The sequence below is a fragment of the Chaetodon trifascialis genome, chromosome 16, assembly GCF_039877785.1.
Source record: "Chaetodon trifascialis isolate fChaTrf1 chromosome 16, fChaTrf1.hap1, whole genome shotgun sequence".
Classification (NCBI taxonomy): Eukaryota; Metazoa; Chordata; class Actinopteri; order Chaetodontiformes; family Chaetodontidae; genus Chaetodon; species Chaetodon trifascialis.
Genome location: NC_092071.1, coordinates 2,267,844 through 2,284,880, shown reverse-complemented (window position 1 = coordinate 2,284,880; position 17,037 = coordinate 2,267,844). Strand labels below are relative to the sequence as shown.

Below are 17,037 nucleotides of genomic sequence, written 5' to 3'. Positions count from 1 at the left end.
CCTCAGGGGGCAAAAAACAACACTAATAATTATAAAGTAGTAATACATGTGATTCTGAAATGGGCCATTCTGTAGAGTGACTTCTTTTGCTTTTCTTATTTTATGTATATTTTGATACTAATACCTCCGTACTTTTACTTTTGAATGCAGGACTTTTACTTGTAACAGGGTATTTTTACACTGTGGAATTTCTACTTTTACATCAGTAAAAGATGTGAGAACCTCCTCCACCACTGTTTGTTGTTCATAAACCTTCAGTATTTATATGTTACTCATATATTGTAAAAGGAAAAAAATAAAATGCATAATAAAATATAAGTGTCAGATACATGTAGGAGACTCAAAAGTACAATATTTATGTTTGAAATGTAGTGGAGAAGTACAGTATGAAGATGCAGACAACAGAATTGCTTAAGTACAAGTACCTTACATTTGTACTTTATCATCACTGTATAGTAATACATTAGGAGAAATGTAATATCAATATCAATTATACAAAAAATATACAAAAATACTAATTTCAAAGGAGCAGACACTCACAGACAGACAGACAGACAGACAGACAGACAGACAGACAGACATTAAAAGGAGCCTTTTAATCAGATTTTGTTAGTGACATACAATGGCCAAAATGTGTCATTTCAACCAAAATGATAATGAATTAATATTGCCTACTGCAGCTTTAATATGAAATTTAGCCTCCGTGACATGTATGAGTGAGTTTGCTAATTCAAGATTTTCTGTCTTTCTCTAACCATAACCCAGATGGGACACTGTTAAAATGAATAATTTGCAGCCCCATTAATAAAAACTGTAGATTAAAAAATATGTCGTTAAACGTTTTATTTTGTTAATACCGGAAGTATTACATTTTATTCCGGCTGGCTTGACACTGGTGTGGAAAAGATGGCTGCTTCGGCGGCAACGGCGAGTTCTTCCCCCGGTTTGTGTCCAAATTACGCCGTGATTTGCTCCTTTCTGGAGCGCTACGGAGCATTGTTGGACTTACCGGAGCTCACCTTTCCTCAGCTGGAGAGATATCTGCAGGACACATCCTCAGGTAGGGTAGAAAAACACCCAGCTTCTAACGGGAGGAGGAGGAGGAGAGACTTCACCATTGCATTAATGATAATGGTACCGTGCTAGCAGGCTAGCAGCTACGTTAGCTAGTCGTGTGTTATTGTGTGGTTTTCTAACCTTCTTGTTTACTTAAATATAAGTTAACTGTGTCTCAGAGCTGCCGTTCGAAGTAGAAAATTTGCCTATGCTTTATTTAACGATTATTAATGTGTGAGCACGCCGAATTATTCGAGGTTTTCTCTCACTTTTTAGCCTTTGAATAGGGCTTAATTTTTTCCAAGCAGCCTTTATCTGGTGTTGTAACGTTACTCGTAACACAACACAGGCAGAAATGTGAGGTGATAATAGTGTTTGCGAGGCAGAAAAGACGGTGATAATTCATGCAACGCGTCGTGGATTATGATAATCTATCGGTGAAAATGTCATTGTGTGTAACGTGCGCGCGATTGTGCACTTTATTTACAGTTAAAATATTTTGCCATGTAGTGGTTCGCACAGCACTCGTAAAACTGCCCGTAAGAGCTACAACATCCGGTCCAAGCTTTCAAAATAATGCTTTTTTTTAACGGTCCCAACTTGACTCTGCGTAAGTGTAGCATACAGCCACGTCCTCGCTGTTCATCGAGTAACTTTTAAATTCATATGTGTATTATTTCCACACATTAGCTTCTATGTGTACCTTAGTGATCAATCTCATGTATATCAACAATAAGTGGTTGGGTTTCCGTTTGTGTTGTATTACGTTTGACTTGACTCCCCCCCTTCATTGAACTTGATTGTTGTGCGCATGCGCAGCCCCCTCTGAGGTCTTCCTGATTGAGTGTGACATTTCCTCACATTGACGGCTGCTCCGTTCAAATACACTCAACTTCATCGTGTTTTAAACCTACGCCTGGTAACTTTGCCGGTTTTAATTATTTATATAGATCGACTATTTACCGACATTATTTTCAGCGGCCTTCTTGACGAAATACTAGACTTTTTGTGAAATACATCTGATAGTCGTATAGTTTCTTATTAAAAATAAAATTATCAAGCCATCATGGGAAGCATTCAGGATGGGAAAAGGCCCCAGCCACTCAATATTAAATCATTATTTTTTTTGTCTCATATCTACCAGCAACTTTCTTATTTTACCAGTTTGTGACTGGTGACTGGTGGCTGGTGCTTATTTCCCCCAGTGTCGATCTCTTTTGAATAATAAGCATCTATATGAGTCGTCAGGTGTGACTGAGGCCTTTATTTACCTCCTGTGTATGAGGATTTTATGATGCTATGAGTCAAGCTTTTTCTGTTTGATAAGTATATTTGATTATATTTTGGTTTGATTACTTCTGTTTTCTGATCTTATGGGCAGTTCAGACAAACTCACTTCCTGTGTCCATTTCAAATTAAAAGCACTGTTGTGGTTCATGGGACAGAATCCCTTCACACCCTGATGAGGGTTTTTATTGTGAAATATTTGCAGGATGTATTTAGCTTTAATAAAAGCAGCTGGACAACAAAGCGGAGTGAATGAATGAGATGAATGAATGAGAGTTTTAACACCACCACGGTGTCAGCTTGAGCCCGGCAAAAATGCATTTATTAGAAAGCATATTCTCTTAAGACAAAGTGTATTTTCAGCCTTTTACAGTAGGCTGTGGACAGTTAACTTATCATCCATGCCTTATAAATCTATACACGCAATCAATTTAATGTGTGTGAAGTGTAACCGGTCCTATGCTGGAGGATAAATACACCCAGGTGTCACAAAATACAACAAAACACACCTCAGGCGCTCTGGATATGAACAGGAACCTTAGATAAAAGTTATATGATCTGTATCCACACAGGAAGCAGCACTTTTCTGATGCTTCCAGGTTTAACGTCTTCCAAAACGGAGCCTGAAGTCAGTGCTGTGAATCCAAATGTTGTTGTAGTGTGTTTGAAAAGACAAAATCTTGACAAACGTAGATGAAATTGGACTTAAACGGCTCAGATATCGTCGTCATGTGATCCTTTTTACCAACGAAAGGAGTATTTCAGGGCTTGGGTCTTCAGCAGTCACAGCTGCTGAATCTGATATCTGTCACTGTTGTGAACTATGCATGACTTGATCCTGATCCTCGTTTCTGAAATACGCTTGTAGACACTGGGTGGGTGGTGACGTGACGTCTTTCTGATCTTTCCTCAGTTCCAAAGCTGCTGGCTGATCTTCACGTCAAGTTGCTGAGGAAGATCGGCAAATCAGTGTCAGCAGACAGATGGGAGAAGTATCTAGTGAAGGTAATCTTTGAGTCTTTGTACTTAATTCCACGTAACGGCTGTTACGGCAGTTTTTATATTGATTAATTGATTGATTGGCCTCTTGAGGGCAGCGCCTTATGAAGTTGGAACAGCGAGCGTGTTAGCAGACTCTGTTCAAGAGCTAGTTGCTAACTTTATCTGTGTAAAAACAGTTCAGATGGCCTGAAATCAGCTTCCTTTAGCTGCCGGAAACACATTGAGTTTGGCCATAAAACCAACACAATCGGCTAACAGAGGCAGAGTTTGGTGGTGATTCTCTCTGTGGGTCATTTGATCCATTGTTCATATGAAAACTATGAATTTGTGCTATATAATACTGTCCATTAAAACCCAGCTTATAACTGCTGTGATGCTCAAGGGTGCATTTGTGATACTGTCATAATTTCTTCTCATGCCAGAAACAGTTGAGACCTGCGATGTCCAGTAAATGTGTCAGTCTGTATAAAAGAGTCTTAACAACAGTGAAGCGAGCAGATAACAAGAAGAAAAATAAGAGAAACACGTCACATTTCATGCTCCAGTCTGCTGATTAACTCTGATTTTCCGTGCAGGTATGTCAAGAGTTCAACACAACGTGGGCGTGGGAGCTCGAACAAAAGGGGTACAAGGAGATGCCGACAGAGTGCAAGGCGGGGATACTTAAAGTAAGACTTCCTCACTCACTTTATTTAGTTTTCATTGGATCCTAAAAAATGATTTTACCTCACAGAGCAATCAGTCTTTTTCAGAATGTTGTGACATTGTAGAAGGAGAAGAAGAGATGATTTCTCACATTAACGACGGCTGACTTCAGTTTAAGAGCTGTGTCCTTTGTCTCCTTTCTCCAGTATTTGTGTGAGTGTCAGTTTGATGAAAATGTTAAGTTCAAAACCGCCATCAATGAGGAGGACCCGGATAAGATGCGGCTGCAGCCGATCGGCCGGGACAAGGACGGTCAGATGTACTGGTTTCAGCTGGACCAAGACAACAACGTGCGGGTTTACGTGGAGGAGCAGGATGACTTAGACGGGTCGTCGTGGAAGTGCATCGTCAAGTAAGCAGAGAAACACGATTTTAATGGAAGGAATCTGCTGCGGACGCTGTGAAATGAAATGAGATCTAAACCCGAACATGGGCACGGTGTGTTATTTACTCTGAAAAGGAAGCTGACGCGTCCATTCCCTCTTTTCTCCCCGTAGAGACAGAAACGACCTGGCTGAGGTCGTAGCTCTGCTGAAGACACAAATTGATCCCGAGCTGTTAAAAAAAGGCCAAGAAACCAAACCTGAGGGCGACGAGGAGAAGGAGAAAGCAGAAGGTAAAAGTTCTACTTTTAAATGACGTGTTTGCACGTTGATGTTGACGGAGAAGGTGGGAAAACATCAGCGCGCAAGAGTCGATTTTCCTCTGTGACTGAATTGAGTCAGATTACGTTGAAGCTTGTGCAGCATTAATAACTTAATGTACGTGGAAAGAAAAGGTGGAGCAGTGCAACACCTGGACGTCCAGCGCACACACTCGAGCTGTCTGCAGTTAATCTGCCATGAATGCAAAGAATGAGTCAGAGTCATGAAAGGAAAGTGTTCATTTGATGCTTTATTTCATGTTTATGTTACAGGCGACGTTAAAAAGGCTGACGACTCGTCATGTGAAGACAGCTCGGACTCCAGCAAAGCTGTCCGTCCAGTTTCACAAAAGACGGAGAATAAAGAAAACATGATCCAGGCAGAAAGCTTGAAGTCCGAAGCGTCGCTGAACGGCGTCATTGAAGGCAAACCTGACGCAGAACCCTGTTCAGAAAAACCTGATGTGGATCTCAGTATAAGTACGAAAACCCAGATCATCAAAGAAGAGCCGATGGAGGTGTCGGACACGAAATCAAGCTCGGCAGCAAGCGAGCCCACCCCCGAGACGCCATGTTTGCCAGTGAAGGCAGAAAAAGCAGAGGAGAAGAAGAACAGCGTGGAGGAGCTTCAGCAGGCTCTGAAGAACGACCAGCAGGCCAAGATCCCTCTGAAGAAGAGAGGAATGAAGTTTAGTGAAGACTTCATAGTGCAGAACCCGTCCGTCTCTCAGGTCAAAGAAGCCCCGAAAACCGACTGCACGGCTGAACAGACAAAGAAAGCGCCGAGTGTGAACGATCACGTCAACGGCGAAGTTCAGCCTACGCCTGAGAAACGGCTCCGGGATCGCTCGTGCGAGTCGCCGAAAGACGCTGCCGCCGACAAAGAGCAGACGAGTGAAGCGGCTGCAGGTAAATCTGCAGAAATCAGAGAAAAAGAGTCGGCCCGAAGAGAGGAGGATGAGGTGGAAGATAAAAAGGATGACGGTGCAGAGAAGGTCAAAGAGGGAGTTAAACCACAGCAAGCAGACGAGGACGAGAAGGATCTCCATCTGCAGGGAGAAAAGGACAGCATGGCATCAAAGGAGGAGAAAGAGTCTCCTACGACGCCCGTGGAAGCACCACCTTTACCTGAAGACCTAAATCACGCATGTGAGAAGCCGTCAAATCAAGAAGAGCAGCAAAAAATGAAAGAGTCCACGCCAGCGGACGAAAAAGAGTCTCGTACAGGAGACAAGACGATCGCATTAAAGGAAGCCGGTGACACGTTAACGGCTGGAGAGTCAGAGGAAGTCAAATCCAAAGAAGCTGAATCAAAAGGCTCAGAGGAGAAACCAGCCTGTGAAGACGTGGACACATCAGAGACAAATCAGACTGAAGAGACCAAGACGACGAAGACGACAGAAAGTCTAACAGACGTGAAGCAGACAGAGCTGAAGGAAGCTGAAGAAACAGAGACAACGCAAGAGACGCCGGGAGACATCAAAACAGCAGAGACGCAGAGAGAAGACAAAGATCCTGCAAACACATCTGTGGACTCAGTGTCTCCGCCTGTCATTAAGAAGACAGACAGCGATGACGCTCAGACAGAAGAGGTCACACAACGCTCCAAGGTCACGGAAAAGGCAGACGAGCCGATCATCAGTGAGAAATCAGAGGAAACACTCAGCGCTGAAGACGGCGTTGACGAAAGGTCAGACAAATCAGACTCGCGTGAACTTGTCGAGAAGCTCGACGTGATCAAGGATGCAGCGGTGACTCCAAAGGAAGCCAGTGCAGCCTCCGAGAGTCACGCTGAAAAGACGGAAAAGACGGAGGATCTAAAGAACACCGTCAACTGTGAGGACAGTACGACGTGCGACGCTGGTAAGATGATCGAGTCTACGCCCGAGCAGGCGGAGGGCGAGGCAGCGGCCGTGAAACACGATCAGACGAAACCACAAGAGGATGACAAAACTGTCACGAACTCCGTCGCACATGAGGCGACAGACGAGGCGTCTGAAGGCAAAGATGAACCGTCCGGTCCCGTCGAGAAGACGAACCTCTCCGAAGAAAGCGATAAACACCCAGAAAGGCCAGACACAGATCAGGAAAAGGAGCCCGAAGAGCAGCCTGGAAAAGCAGAGGACGAGCGTCCATCAACAGGAAGTAAGAAGGACGCAGACGAGGACAATAAAAATGAGGCGGACAGTGAAAACCTTAAAAACGACAGCGAGGAACTCGTTTCTGAGGAGCAGGAGAGGAAAGACGATTCCACAACAGATACACTCTCAAAAAAAGATGAAACAAAGGGGGAAGACGGTCGCAAAGAGAGCGAACCCTCGAGCCAAACGGAGGAATCTGATCAGCAGAACGTGAGCAAAGAACCAGACGACAAATCCTCGACTGAAACGGGGAAAGAGAGCCGGCCGGGCAAGAAGCCAGATGCCGAGAAGCCCACCGACGAGGAGAGCAGAAGCAAAAGTGAGGAAGAGGAGTCCACAACAAAGCAGGAGGTGGCGAACGGCGGGGAGGCGCTGTCAGACACTCGGGAGGAGGGCGTCCGTCGAAAGACGAAGCGCCCAGCCCACCGAAGGAAAGCCGAGCTCCAGAGAGACGAGAGACAGGCGGATTCAGAGTCCGACTCCAACACGGGCCGGTCTCTGCGGAGGTCGCCCAGGATCTCCAGACCCACGCCCAAGGCTGTGGAGATCCAGGACAGGAAGCTGGAGAAGTCACAGGCCGTCCCACCTGCTGAGAAGCGCGACGACAGCAAGGCGGAGAAGGAAAAAGACGAGGAAGAGGAGGAGGAAGAGGAGGAGGAGGAAGAAGAAGAAGTGAAAGCTGTTCAGAAGAAACCAAGAGAGAAGAAGGTTGATCAGGAGGGTCAGCCCAAAGCCAAGGTAAGACCGCACTGGAGCGCCAGTCAAGTACCAGTACTACACTGCATAAATACTGCATTACAAGTGGCAGTCCTGCATTTAAAATGTTACTTCAGTAAAAGTATGCAAGTATAATCAGGAAAATGTATTTGATGTATTAAAGTAAAAGTACTCAGTGCAGACAAATGTAATGAAGTAAAAAGTACAATATTTCACAGCAGTGGCATGAAAAGAAAAACTCAAGTAAAGTACAAGTACCTCAGATTTGTACTTTTGTCCAGAACTTGAACTAACGTCTTTAGTTACAGCCCACTGCTGCCCTCTGCTGGACCTTAAGGCAAACTACAGCAAACAGCCTGTTGTGCTTAGAAACAGTTTGAATATTTTCACGTTCAGATTTTCACAGTAAAAAATGTGATTTCAGCCATAATTTAGCTGTTTTGAACTGAAACAACGAGTCCTGAAAAGAAAGAAGTCAAACGCCAACATGTGTTCTGTTCAAGGGGAGGAAGAGGCGAAAGGTTCGATGGTCCAACACGCGGACGCGTCGTAAAAAGAAAGGCTCGGAAGACGAAGATGACAACAGTGACGACGAGTCCAGCGACGATGACGACAGCGAGGAAGAGGACGACAGCGATGAAGACTACAAGGTCGAGCGCAGCAGAAAGAGGCGGAACCGCAACCGGGAAAGGCGAAGCTCGGACTCCTCGACGTCCTCGGACGACGACCTACCTCCAAACGACGACCCCTGCAAACATTGTGGTCTTCCAAATCACCCTGAGCTGGTGGGTTTACCGCGTCAGTGGAGACGGACTCCAGGTTTGCTTGAGAAATGATGAAAAGGATTAATCGATGAACGTCTTCCTTCCAGATCTTACTGTGTGATTCCTGTGACAGCGGGTACCATACGGCCTGCCTGAGGCCCCCCCTCATGATCATCCCCGATGGAGAGTGGTTCTGTCCGCCCTGCCAGCACGTACGTACCAGTCAGAGCTCCGCACATTAAAGACCAAATCATCACACGTGATAACAGAGTTCGTGTTTCTTTGATCCCGTCTGCAGAAGCAGCTCTGTGACCGATTAGAAGAGCAGCTGCAAAACCTCGACGCCGCTTTGAAAAAGAAGGAACGGGCTGAGAGAAGGTGAGAAGCGTCGTGCTTTTTATGGATCATCAAACAGCGAACCAGAGAAACCCCGAAAAATGACGCCTACTGTACACAACTGTCCAACAGGAGTCCGTGTCGGGCTGTTTGCAGCCTGCAGCTCCTGTGGCTGCTCCTCCTTCTTCATTACTCCTGCAAACTGATGGGCTGTTAACAAATGATAAAAATGACCTTTGTCTTGTTTTATACGTAGATTTTTAATGAACGATATAATATCATCAGAAATCATAATAAATTTAAATGCTTTTAATGTGAAGCTGCTGCAGCAGGAAGTGTTCGGTTCGCATTAGCGGTGACTTAATAGAGCATTTTTCTGGGACTGTTGAGTTAAGCGTTTTCCTCAGTGGACCACAGACTCGGTCGCCATCGTGTTGAGCTGGTTTGGGGTTAGTTTGATATATATTACACTGGAGTGCTTATTGAAATGTTGTATTGAAACGTTCGTCCCTGTTTTCACAGAGGTGTGGTTCAGTTTAGAGATTCATGATGCTGGAGTGTCTCTAATGTGTTTCATCTCCTCCAGGAAAGAGCGTCTAATCTACGTTGGAATTAGTGTTGAAAACATCATCGCGCCCTCAGTCAGTGCAGTGAGTTCAGAGCTCGATTCTACATTTCAGGCAGATAAATATTCCCCGGTTGATGTCGGGAACCTAAACTCTGACTCTTGACAGGTGGAGGAAGAGGAAGAAAAGCCTGAGATCGTGATCAAAGAGAAGAAGGAGGTGAAGCGAAGTAAGAGCTGGGGTCGAAGGTCAACGAGGGCCAAGAAATCCATCAGCTACAGGTCTGACCCGCTTTTAAACATCCCATAAGTACATGTGCTGGTTTTTGTTTCCACAATCAGCTTGTTTCGATGATTTGATGTGTGTCGTATCTCACATGTTGATGCAAATTTCACAGATTTGATGAATTCGACGAGGCGATCGAGGAGGCGATCGAGGAGGACATCAAAGAGGCCGAGGGCGGAGGTAGGAGGACGCGGCTTCTTACTGTCTGTATGCTAAGCTAAGCTAATCCTCTTCAGAGTAACGACGGGGGGTGTTTCCACAGGAGCCGGTCGGGGTAAAGACATGGCCAACATCACAGGCCACAGAGGAAAGGATATGTCCACCATCCTGCAGTCAGAGGAGGGCAAAGAGAACGGCCGCCCGCCGCGACCGTCCGCCGGTCAGCGCAGGAAAAAACGCCGGCGACTCAACGACCTGGACAGCGACAGCACCGTGGACGAGGAGGAAAGCGAGGAAGAGTTCCGCCTCAGCGAAAGGTAAGAAGAGAAAGGCGAGGAAGAGTTTGGTGTGATCATCGCTGAATACTTCACGTTCACGCTTTCGTTCTTCTCTCCGCGGCTCAGCTCAGAAGAAGAGTTCGTCGTATCCGAAAACGAGACAGACGGCGAAACAGAGCCGGAGTCCAACAACAGCGACCTCGGCAGCAACAGCAGCGGCAGGCATCGCACGGCTTCCCGGACCAGAAGGCCGCCGAGACAACGGCGAAGCTCCAGAAAGCGGCGGAGACCGAGAGGGTACTCGGACGATGAAGAGGAGGAGACGGACGAAGAAGAAGAAGACGAAATAGGTTTGTCAGATTATTTTAGTATCAAACACGCCTTCACACTCGGCCTCTGCTTCCTCTGATAAAAACACTTAAAGACGTTGCTGAAGATAAATTATATTTATTCTTATTGGGTTCACACTTCAGTCCCGCCCACCACCGTTTGAGTGACAGAGCGAAAACACACTGCACTCAGATCTGCGCTCACGGTTTGTGCAGCTGCAGAGGAATTAACAGGAATAACCAGTATTTTTTGAGCAGGCGCATTTATGACAGCCCTGCAGGCAGCGCAGGTCTGACACTAAGCAAGTCGTCAGTTACCTGTCAGTCAAAACTAACAACCTGAAGACACAGAAGACCTGAAATGGACAATGTTTGGACAGATTAACCATTAGTCTTCCTCACTAATGCTGCTCATCAGGCGTGACACCTCAGGTCTGCTTCACACAAACTGTTCAGTCTATAGATATTGATACTGTTGAAACACCTGTGTGGGCCTACAGGTGGGATCTGCTCACCTTTGAGGAGGAGAAGTTGTAGAATATCCTCACATTTGTAACCCGTTTGTTGTTATTTGCTGTGTGCATCCAGTGACTGAAGGCTCCAGCGAATTCAGCGACAGTGATCTGGATATGAGTCGACGGCGGTCTCGGCGGAGTCAGAAGAAGCAGGTGAACTACTGCGAGACGTCCGAGTCTGAAGGCTCTCAGGCGGAAACCAACCGGGCCAAAATGAAACCCAGGCGGCGCCAAGACAGCTCGGACAGCGAAGGTCAGTCAGAACACGCGGTACATTTATGAACCGGCAACAAGCCGGGATGCTTCAAATCTTTGTTTAAATGTGAAAACTGGACCTTAAAACTCCAAATAAACATGTTTACATGGTATTTTTAAGCCTTCAGCAGCAGCTGACAGAAGACAGAAAATGTGTTGATAGTGTTTATTTGTGTGTCTGCTGTAAGCACCACGAGTCACATGTAGGGAGGTGAGTCACAGGCTGCCACAGTGTGAAATGACTCGACAAATCCCGTTAAAGATAAAGGAAACATGAGCATGCTGCAGGGTGCTTCTTTGTTTAGGTTTCATCCATTCATGGATCAGCATGATCCTCTGCTCATCTTTAATCAGCTGTTTAATTGAGTTAAAAACAAGAAAACAAGAGTCGCTGCCAGAGTATTCAGCGCAGAGGTCACAGAAATGTCTTCTGTGGACGATCTCATTAAAGGCTCATTATGTCGAGGTAATCACGGCAGAACTACAGGCAGCTCAACGCGCTTCTTTTTCATTTTCTCAGCGAGTTTCTCCAGAGACTCTGAGGAGGATTCGAGGGATCGGAGGGTGAAGAGGAGAGTCGACTCCTCGGAGGAAGATACCCGGCAGCGGCGCAGGCGGCTCGCGCTGAAACGCAGGAGAGCCTCCGAAGACGACGACTCGGACGACGACTCCGACGAATCGTCGGAGGAGGACCGTCCCATCCGTAAGCGGGTGAACCGCATCGACTCGGACGATGACGATGAGGAGCCGGAGCAGAACGCGAAGGAGAAGAAAGCGGACGAGGAGTCAAAGGGAACAAACGCAGTGGAATGTAACCCGGCGGAGCTGCCGCCCACCAACGGACAGAGCTCGATGAAGAGCCTCGAAGGGCTCGTCGGCAGGCCCGCCGCCGCCGCTCCAGGCCTCGTCCCGAGTCTGGAGCCGCCCAAAAACATCAGTGCCACACCAGCTGCTGCCATAGCACCGAACGGTCTGGTTGGCCAGGAGATGGCAGCGCAGGACGATGACGAAGACGACCTGTTAGGAGTCACAGACCTAGTGGACTACGTCTGCAATAATGAAGACTTGTAAAAACAAAATGGTGTACTGTTTCATTTTTTGTGGTATTGTATTTTTATATTGCTTAACTTTATTATTCCCTCCCCCAGCAACACTTCCCTGTCGTCCTTTTACTTGTGTCATCCGGAGTCTCATCAGTGTCTTCTGCAGTAAGAACTGGACCCCCGTCACCAGTCTGACGCTGTCCCTGTGGGATTGTACAACAAATAAGGGCACCGAACTCTCCTTCGTTTGGTTACAATCACGTCTCCTGCAAGCCAACTGCATCATCCAGCTCCACTGCCAAACCACCTCCTTCCTCTGAAAGCTCACTTCTTCTGTCACATCGTCCCGTTTTTGTTTTGTTCCAAGATTTCAGCAAAATTTTACTCCGTGATGGAAAATTGCCACTGAAATTGTTTAGCCTGTAAGGGTTAAAGATTGCCTGTTTGGTTGGGAATCACAGGGACATTTTTTGGAGTAAAACAAGTCATTCCGTAAGTGATTTGAAGTTCTGGGCGTCCGTTAAACATTAATCTTGTTTTGCATTTTATCCGTTAAAGGAATAGTTTGACATTTTGGGAAAAGCGCTTATTCATAAGCCTCCAGGCAGAGAGTTAGATAACAATGGTACATATGAAGCTACCACCAGTTAGCTTAGCTTAGCACACTGGTTTACTCTTAATAAGCTACAAAGGACTCTTTCTACTGGTTAAACAGAGACAGAGCAGACCAGAGGACCAGTCTGCTCGTCTGTCTGCTTCTAGCTTCTGTGGCTACGACTTGCTATGCTAACAGTAGCTGCTCTGCGTAGGTTAGCGATGGACTGTGCTGCGGTCATCCACTATTCCGTTATCTTCCAAGTCTTTTGGCCACAATAATTGCAGCATGACCGTTTGATCCCGGCACATCCCGAGTCCTCAGGTAACAAAGTCCGCCTACCAGCACCTGTGTCTCGTTTCTCAAATCCATACTAACATTTAAGTGTAAAAATGTAAATTCACAGACAGTTTTGTAGGTATTTAATAGATGAGATACAATATTTTCAGCTGCAGAAGTGCTGGTAAATGCATTTTGTTACCTTTGCGGAGAGCCAGGCTAGCTGTTTCCTGCTGTTTCCAGTCTTTATGCTAAGCTATGCTAACTATCTGCTAGCTACAGCCTTAGAGGTCTGAATTGAAACATGACAAATCAGCCTTTGCATGCATCTAACTCTCCTCAAAGCAAACGAGTGTATTCCCAAAATCTCAAAACTATGGTGGCTTTACACACATATATATATGTACACGTGTGTGTGTGTGTGTATATATATATAATTGAAGAAAGCTTTAGATGAGACTATTTATTGTCGAATAACCTTCCAGACTAATAACTAGTCGACCAGCCTCGTTTGTCAGCCCTCCTCTTGAACCTTTTGTTGGATGATAGAGTAGCTTTTGTATATTGTATACATATATAATTATTTTAACTATGTGTGCTGCCATCAGTATCAGTGGTGAACTCCCAGTTTTTTGAGTACTATGTTTGTTTGGGGGGGGGGGACAAAATCAGAAGTAACCTCTCGGCCCCCGACAGTAATCTTGAGATCTAGTCTAGTTTCCTCTTATTACATTTATGTTATGTTTTTTAATAATGTATTTTTTTGTATATCTAAACTTTTATTTGTTGTCGTCTCTTTGAGCGAAATGTAAAGTGTCTTATTTTCTTTGTACATTGTCCTTCATAGAAGGTTCAAAAACCTGCAGACTCTTGGCTTTTATTAACTAAAATAACACTAAGCTCCAAAACGCCCCTCTATTCTTTTTTTTTTTTCTCGCCACTTTTATTTCTTTTTCTTCACCTCTGAATCTTCCTGCATAGAAAAACCCAGGTCTCTATTTTCATAGTCCTCAGTTGACGTTGGGGTCCGGCTGCAGCAAACCGGCGACTCTGAAGGCCTCGAACCAGAGCGAGATTGTGAAAAATAAACGACTTAGTGGAATACTTTGTTTTGAAGCGATAGTCAGGATGCAGTTTTTGAATGGGGGACATGGACAGAAAAAAACAACAAACCAATGACTTCACTGACCTCTGCTGGAACCAGTCTGTGTGTATATCTGTAGTTTTTGCTGTAATATATTTAGAGGCATTTTTTAATCATGGAAAAATATATTGGGCAATTCTTTGGGATTGCATGAGTTTCTAATAGTTTTCTTTTGTAGGGAAGTAATATTGGCACAACCGTTTTTTGTAAGAAAACCAGAAAACCTTGGCATGTTTTAAGGATCTCCAGAACTGATGCGTTAGTGCTGACGGACTTGTGAAGTAGATGACGCGGGACATCTCATCATCACTGCAGTCAAACTGCAAAAGTAAGCATGCGTTGACCTACTAAAGGCATGTTACAGAAGCTCGGGGAGAGAAAGGATTATCGTAGAAAAAAAAAAAATCTAGGACAGCTGAATCTGATTTAAGAGAGGAAACGAGGCCTGTGTAAAATATTTTGTAAATTAGTGTCAGCATGGTCTTCACAGAGGATAAACCACTCTATTTATCATACCGTTTTGATACTGGCTACGGCCAAAACGTGACTTCCAAGACAAACATGTATGTGTTGCTTGCAGCGCACACAACTTCGGCTTCTATACACAATATTTAGCTTTTAGATTAGTCGGACAGAGTATAGCAGACCCAATTCTACAGATGTAATAGAAGTGTGTGTTCTGGTGGGTTGAGTCAGAGTAAAGGAATGTGGATGTCTATGTGCTGTATGTAACCCTGTTTTAAATTCTCCACAGAGATAAGGAGAATGTATTCATATGTATCTCACGGTTATGAAATAACCTGTAGCAAGACCTGCATAGGAATGGAGAGAGAGGAGTGGAATAAAGGCTGCGATGGGATTAAGGGAGGACGATGGTGCCAATGACTGAAGTGTTAACAGAGTTTCCTATTTACCTCATGATGAATCTGGGAGGAAAGACACCCTGTCCACTGTGTATAGATGCTAGTAGACTGGTTGTTGGTGTTTTGTCTGCTCCTTACATTTTTGTTAACTTTACTGTTATTTCTTATGAATCTGATCTTGTACATTTGTCATAATAAAATGGGTTTTAAGCCTCATGTCGTCCTGTCTTGAGTGACTTCTGATGTGGAAATTACTGATCCTGGAAAGGTACCATTAATACATGAAGCATTCAGTATGTTATTATGCTATATTATGAATATATTTTTGAATGAACTGTTTAAATGTGTATTTTACTTACATTAGCCAGACAATGATGATCACTTTAACTAGGAGCATTGTGTCAATAAAACAGATGATTATCTCAATTACAATTACAATGCTATGTATGTATTTTAGCATGGTAACATTATCAAATTATTAAAAATGAAAACTTTTTCAGTTATTTTTCCATCTTCATCTTGGTTTGGCACTGTTTAGAAAGCGACTTACCATGACTGTGATCTTAGATTAGCATGTTAGCATGCTAACATTTGCTAATGAATGATGGAATACCATTAGTTAGCATGTATTTTGTTATGAACCAAAGTATTGGACAAATTAAAATAGGTCCAGTGTTGCTTTGAGCTAAATGCTAACATTAAGTAAGCTGACATGCTCACAATGATGATGCTAGGTATTACTATTTTAATGCACTTGTAACCCAGTCTAAAAAAAAACCCCACTTCATTTTAAACAAATAAATATGTAAATAAATAAAGAAGAATGAACAATCTAGGTGTTAAAAAGCATTCGTTTAAAAATCAGTTAAGTTAAATGTGTGTTACAGTTCACAATAAATAGATAAATCAATCTTTGTTACTGTTGATAAAGGTCATTGAAGTTTTAATAGTTTGTTTGCAGTGAACATAGGGTGGTCATCTCACAATCTAATAGTAAGGTTGTCTGTCATGATATTCTGTTAATTTATGGGATGTTACCATATTGTCAGCCAATCAGAAAGGTGGAAGGGCGGAACAAAATGCTCCTGCTAGAGCAGGGCGACGAATGTGCTAGAAGGAAAGCAGGTCAGCTGTGTGGGAGACGTAGAAGAAACACAGTAGGAGAACTGACACGTTCTTTACATGGTGGACGTAGAGTTTTTGCTAAGGTGTGAGGAGCATATTGAAATGTGCAGAAGATGAATAACTTCTGCGTGTGTGTGTCTTTTGTATCACTTCAAAATGATGCGTGTTTAAAATGTTTATGCTAACCGCGATCAGCGCATGAGCATGCTAGCTATATTAGCACATACAGTATTTCCGTGGTGTAGCAGCTAATGTTACTGTGTGTGGGCAGTGTGTGTTGATGGTATAAGCTAATTTAAAGCTCAGATGAACTCGGAATGACACGTAAGAAGCTTTATTATGAGTAAAGTGACTGATTGTAATGTACACTTGTCAGACTGAGAGGACCCGGAAATACTCCTGGACTTCACGGGAGAGTGGTCGATTCCCGCTCAGCTATCCTTCCGTCAAGACTGTTGTCTCCCGCCATCCTGTAGCTTCACTCACCTGTCTTCTCATCAAGCCTCGCCTGTCATCATCCTTCGCCCTGTTTACACCTCGTGGTCTGTGAGTAACAATTAACTAGTGCACCTGTTATTTTATATGTAGCTTGACTATCAAGTGCAGCCAGCTTGTGGTCACCAAGCTCCCAAGCAACACCTCAGGGCTAATTCTGAAGTTCATGTTAAAAAGCTAAAAGCTGGCAATTTCATTTGTTGCATGCCAGTTAGCACGGTCAGCCATACGTAAAAGTACCTAGTCCCCGCCCATAGTACTACAACCCTGTGTTATGCAGTAATAACTAACTAGCTGCATGGGATGGAACGCAGATATCCGCCTCATGGTGGCACGAGATCAGAGGTCAGTATAATTCATCCTCTGGCCACAACGGAGATCTGCATTAAACTGGCAGTCCATCCACTGTAAGCATGTCTGAAACGCCGCTCTGAATGCACTCTTAGTCCCAGAAT

General features: G+C 44.4%; 1 protein-coding gene across 1 annotated transcript; it reads left to right on the top strand.

The window, feature by feature from the left end:
* Positions 1-885: 885 nt before the first annotated feature.
* rsf1b.1 (remodeling and spacing factor 1b, tandem duplicate 1) lies at positions 886-15,177 on the top strand. Its single transcript, XM_070982824.1, has 16 exons — positions 886-1,060; positions 3,257-3,348; positions 3,921-4,013; positions 4,197-4,402; positions 4,548-4,666; positions 4,967-7,572; positions 8,055-8,336; positions 8,423-8,527; positions 8,614-8,693; positions 9,238-9,301; positions 9,386-9,498; positions 9,615-9,682; positions 9,765-9,978; positions 10,066-10,289; positions 10,857-11,036; positions 11,559-15,177. The coding sequence occupies exons 1-16, from the start codon at positions 907-909 to the stop codon at positions 12,107-12,109; spliced, it is 5,151 nt and encodes a 1,716-aa protein (XP_070838925.1). The 5' UTR covers positions 886-906; the 3' UTR covers positions 12,110-15,177.
* The last annotated feature ends 1,860 nt before the right edge of the window (positions 15,178-17,037 follow it).

Bases quoted from the DNA above. Each gene is read 5' to 3' on its own strand.
- rsf1b.1 (XM_070982824.1), top strand. From the start codon at position 907: ATGGCTGCTTCGGCGGCAACGGCGAGTTCTTCCCCCGGTTTGTGTCCA. The intron at 7,573-8,054 runs GTAAGACCGCAC...GTTCTGTTCAAG, and splicing joins AGGGTCAGCCCAAAGCCAAG to GGGAGGAAGAGGCGAAAGGT. The intron at 8,694-9,237 runs GTGAGAAGCGTC...CATCTCCTCCAG, and splicing joins AAGGAACGGGCTGAGAGAAG to GAAAGAGCGTCTAATCTACG.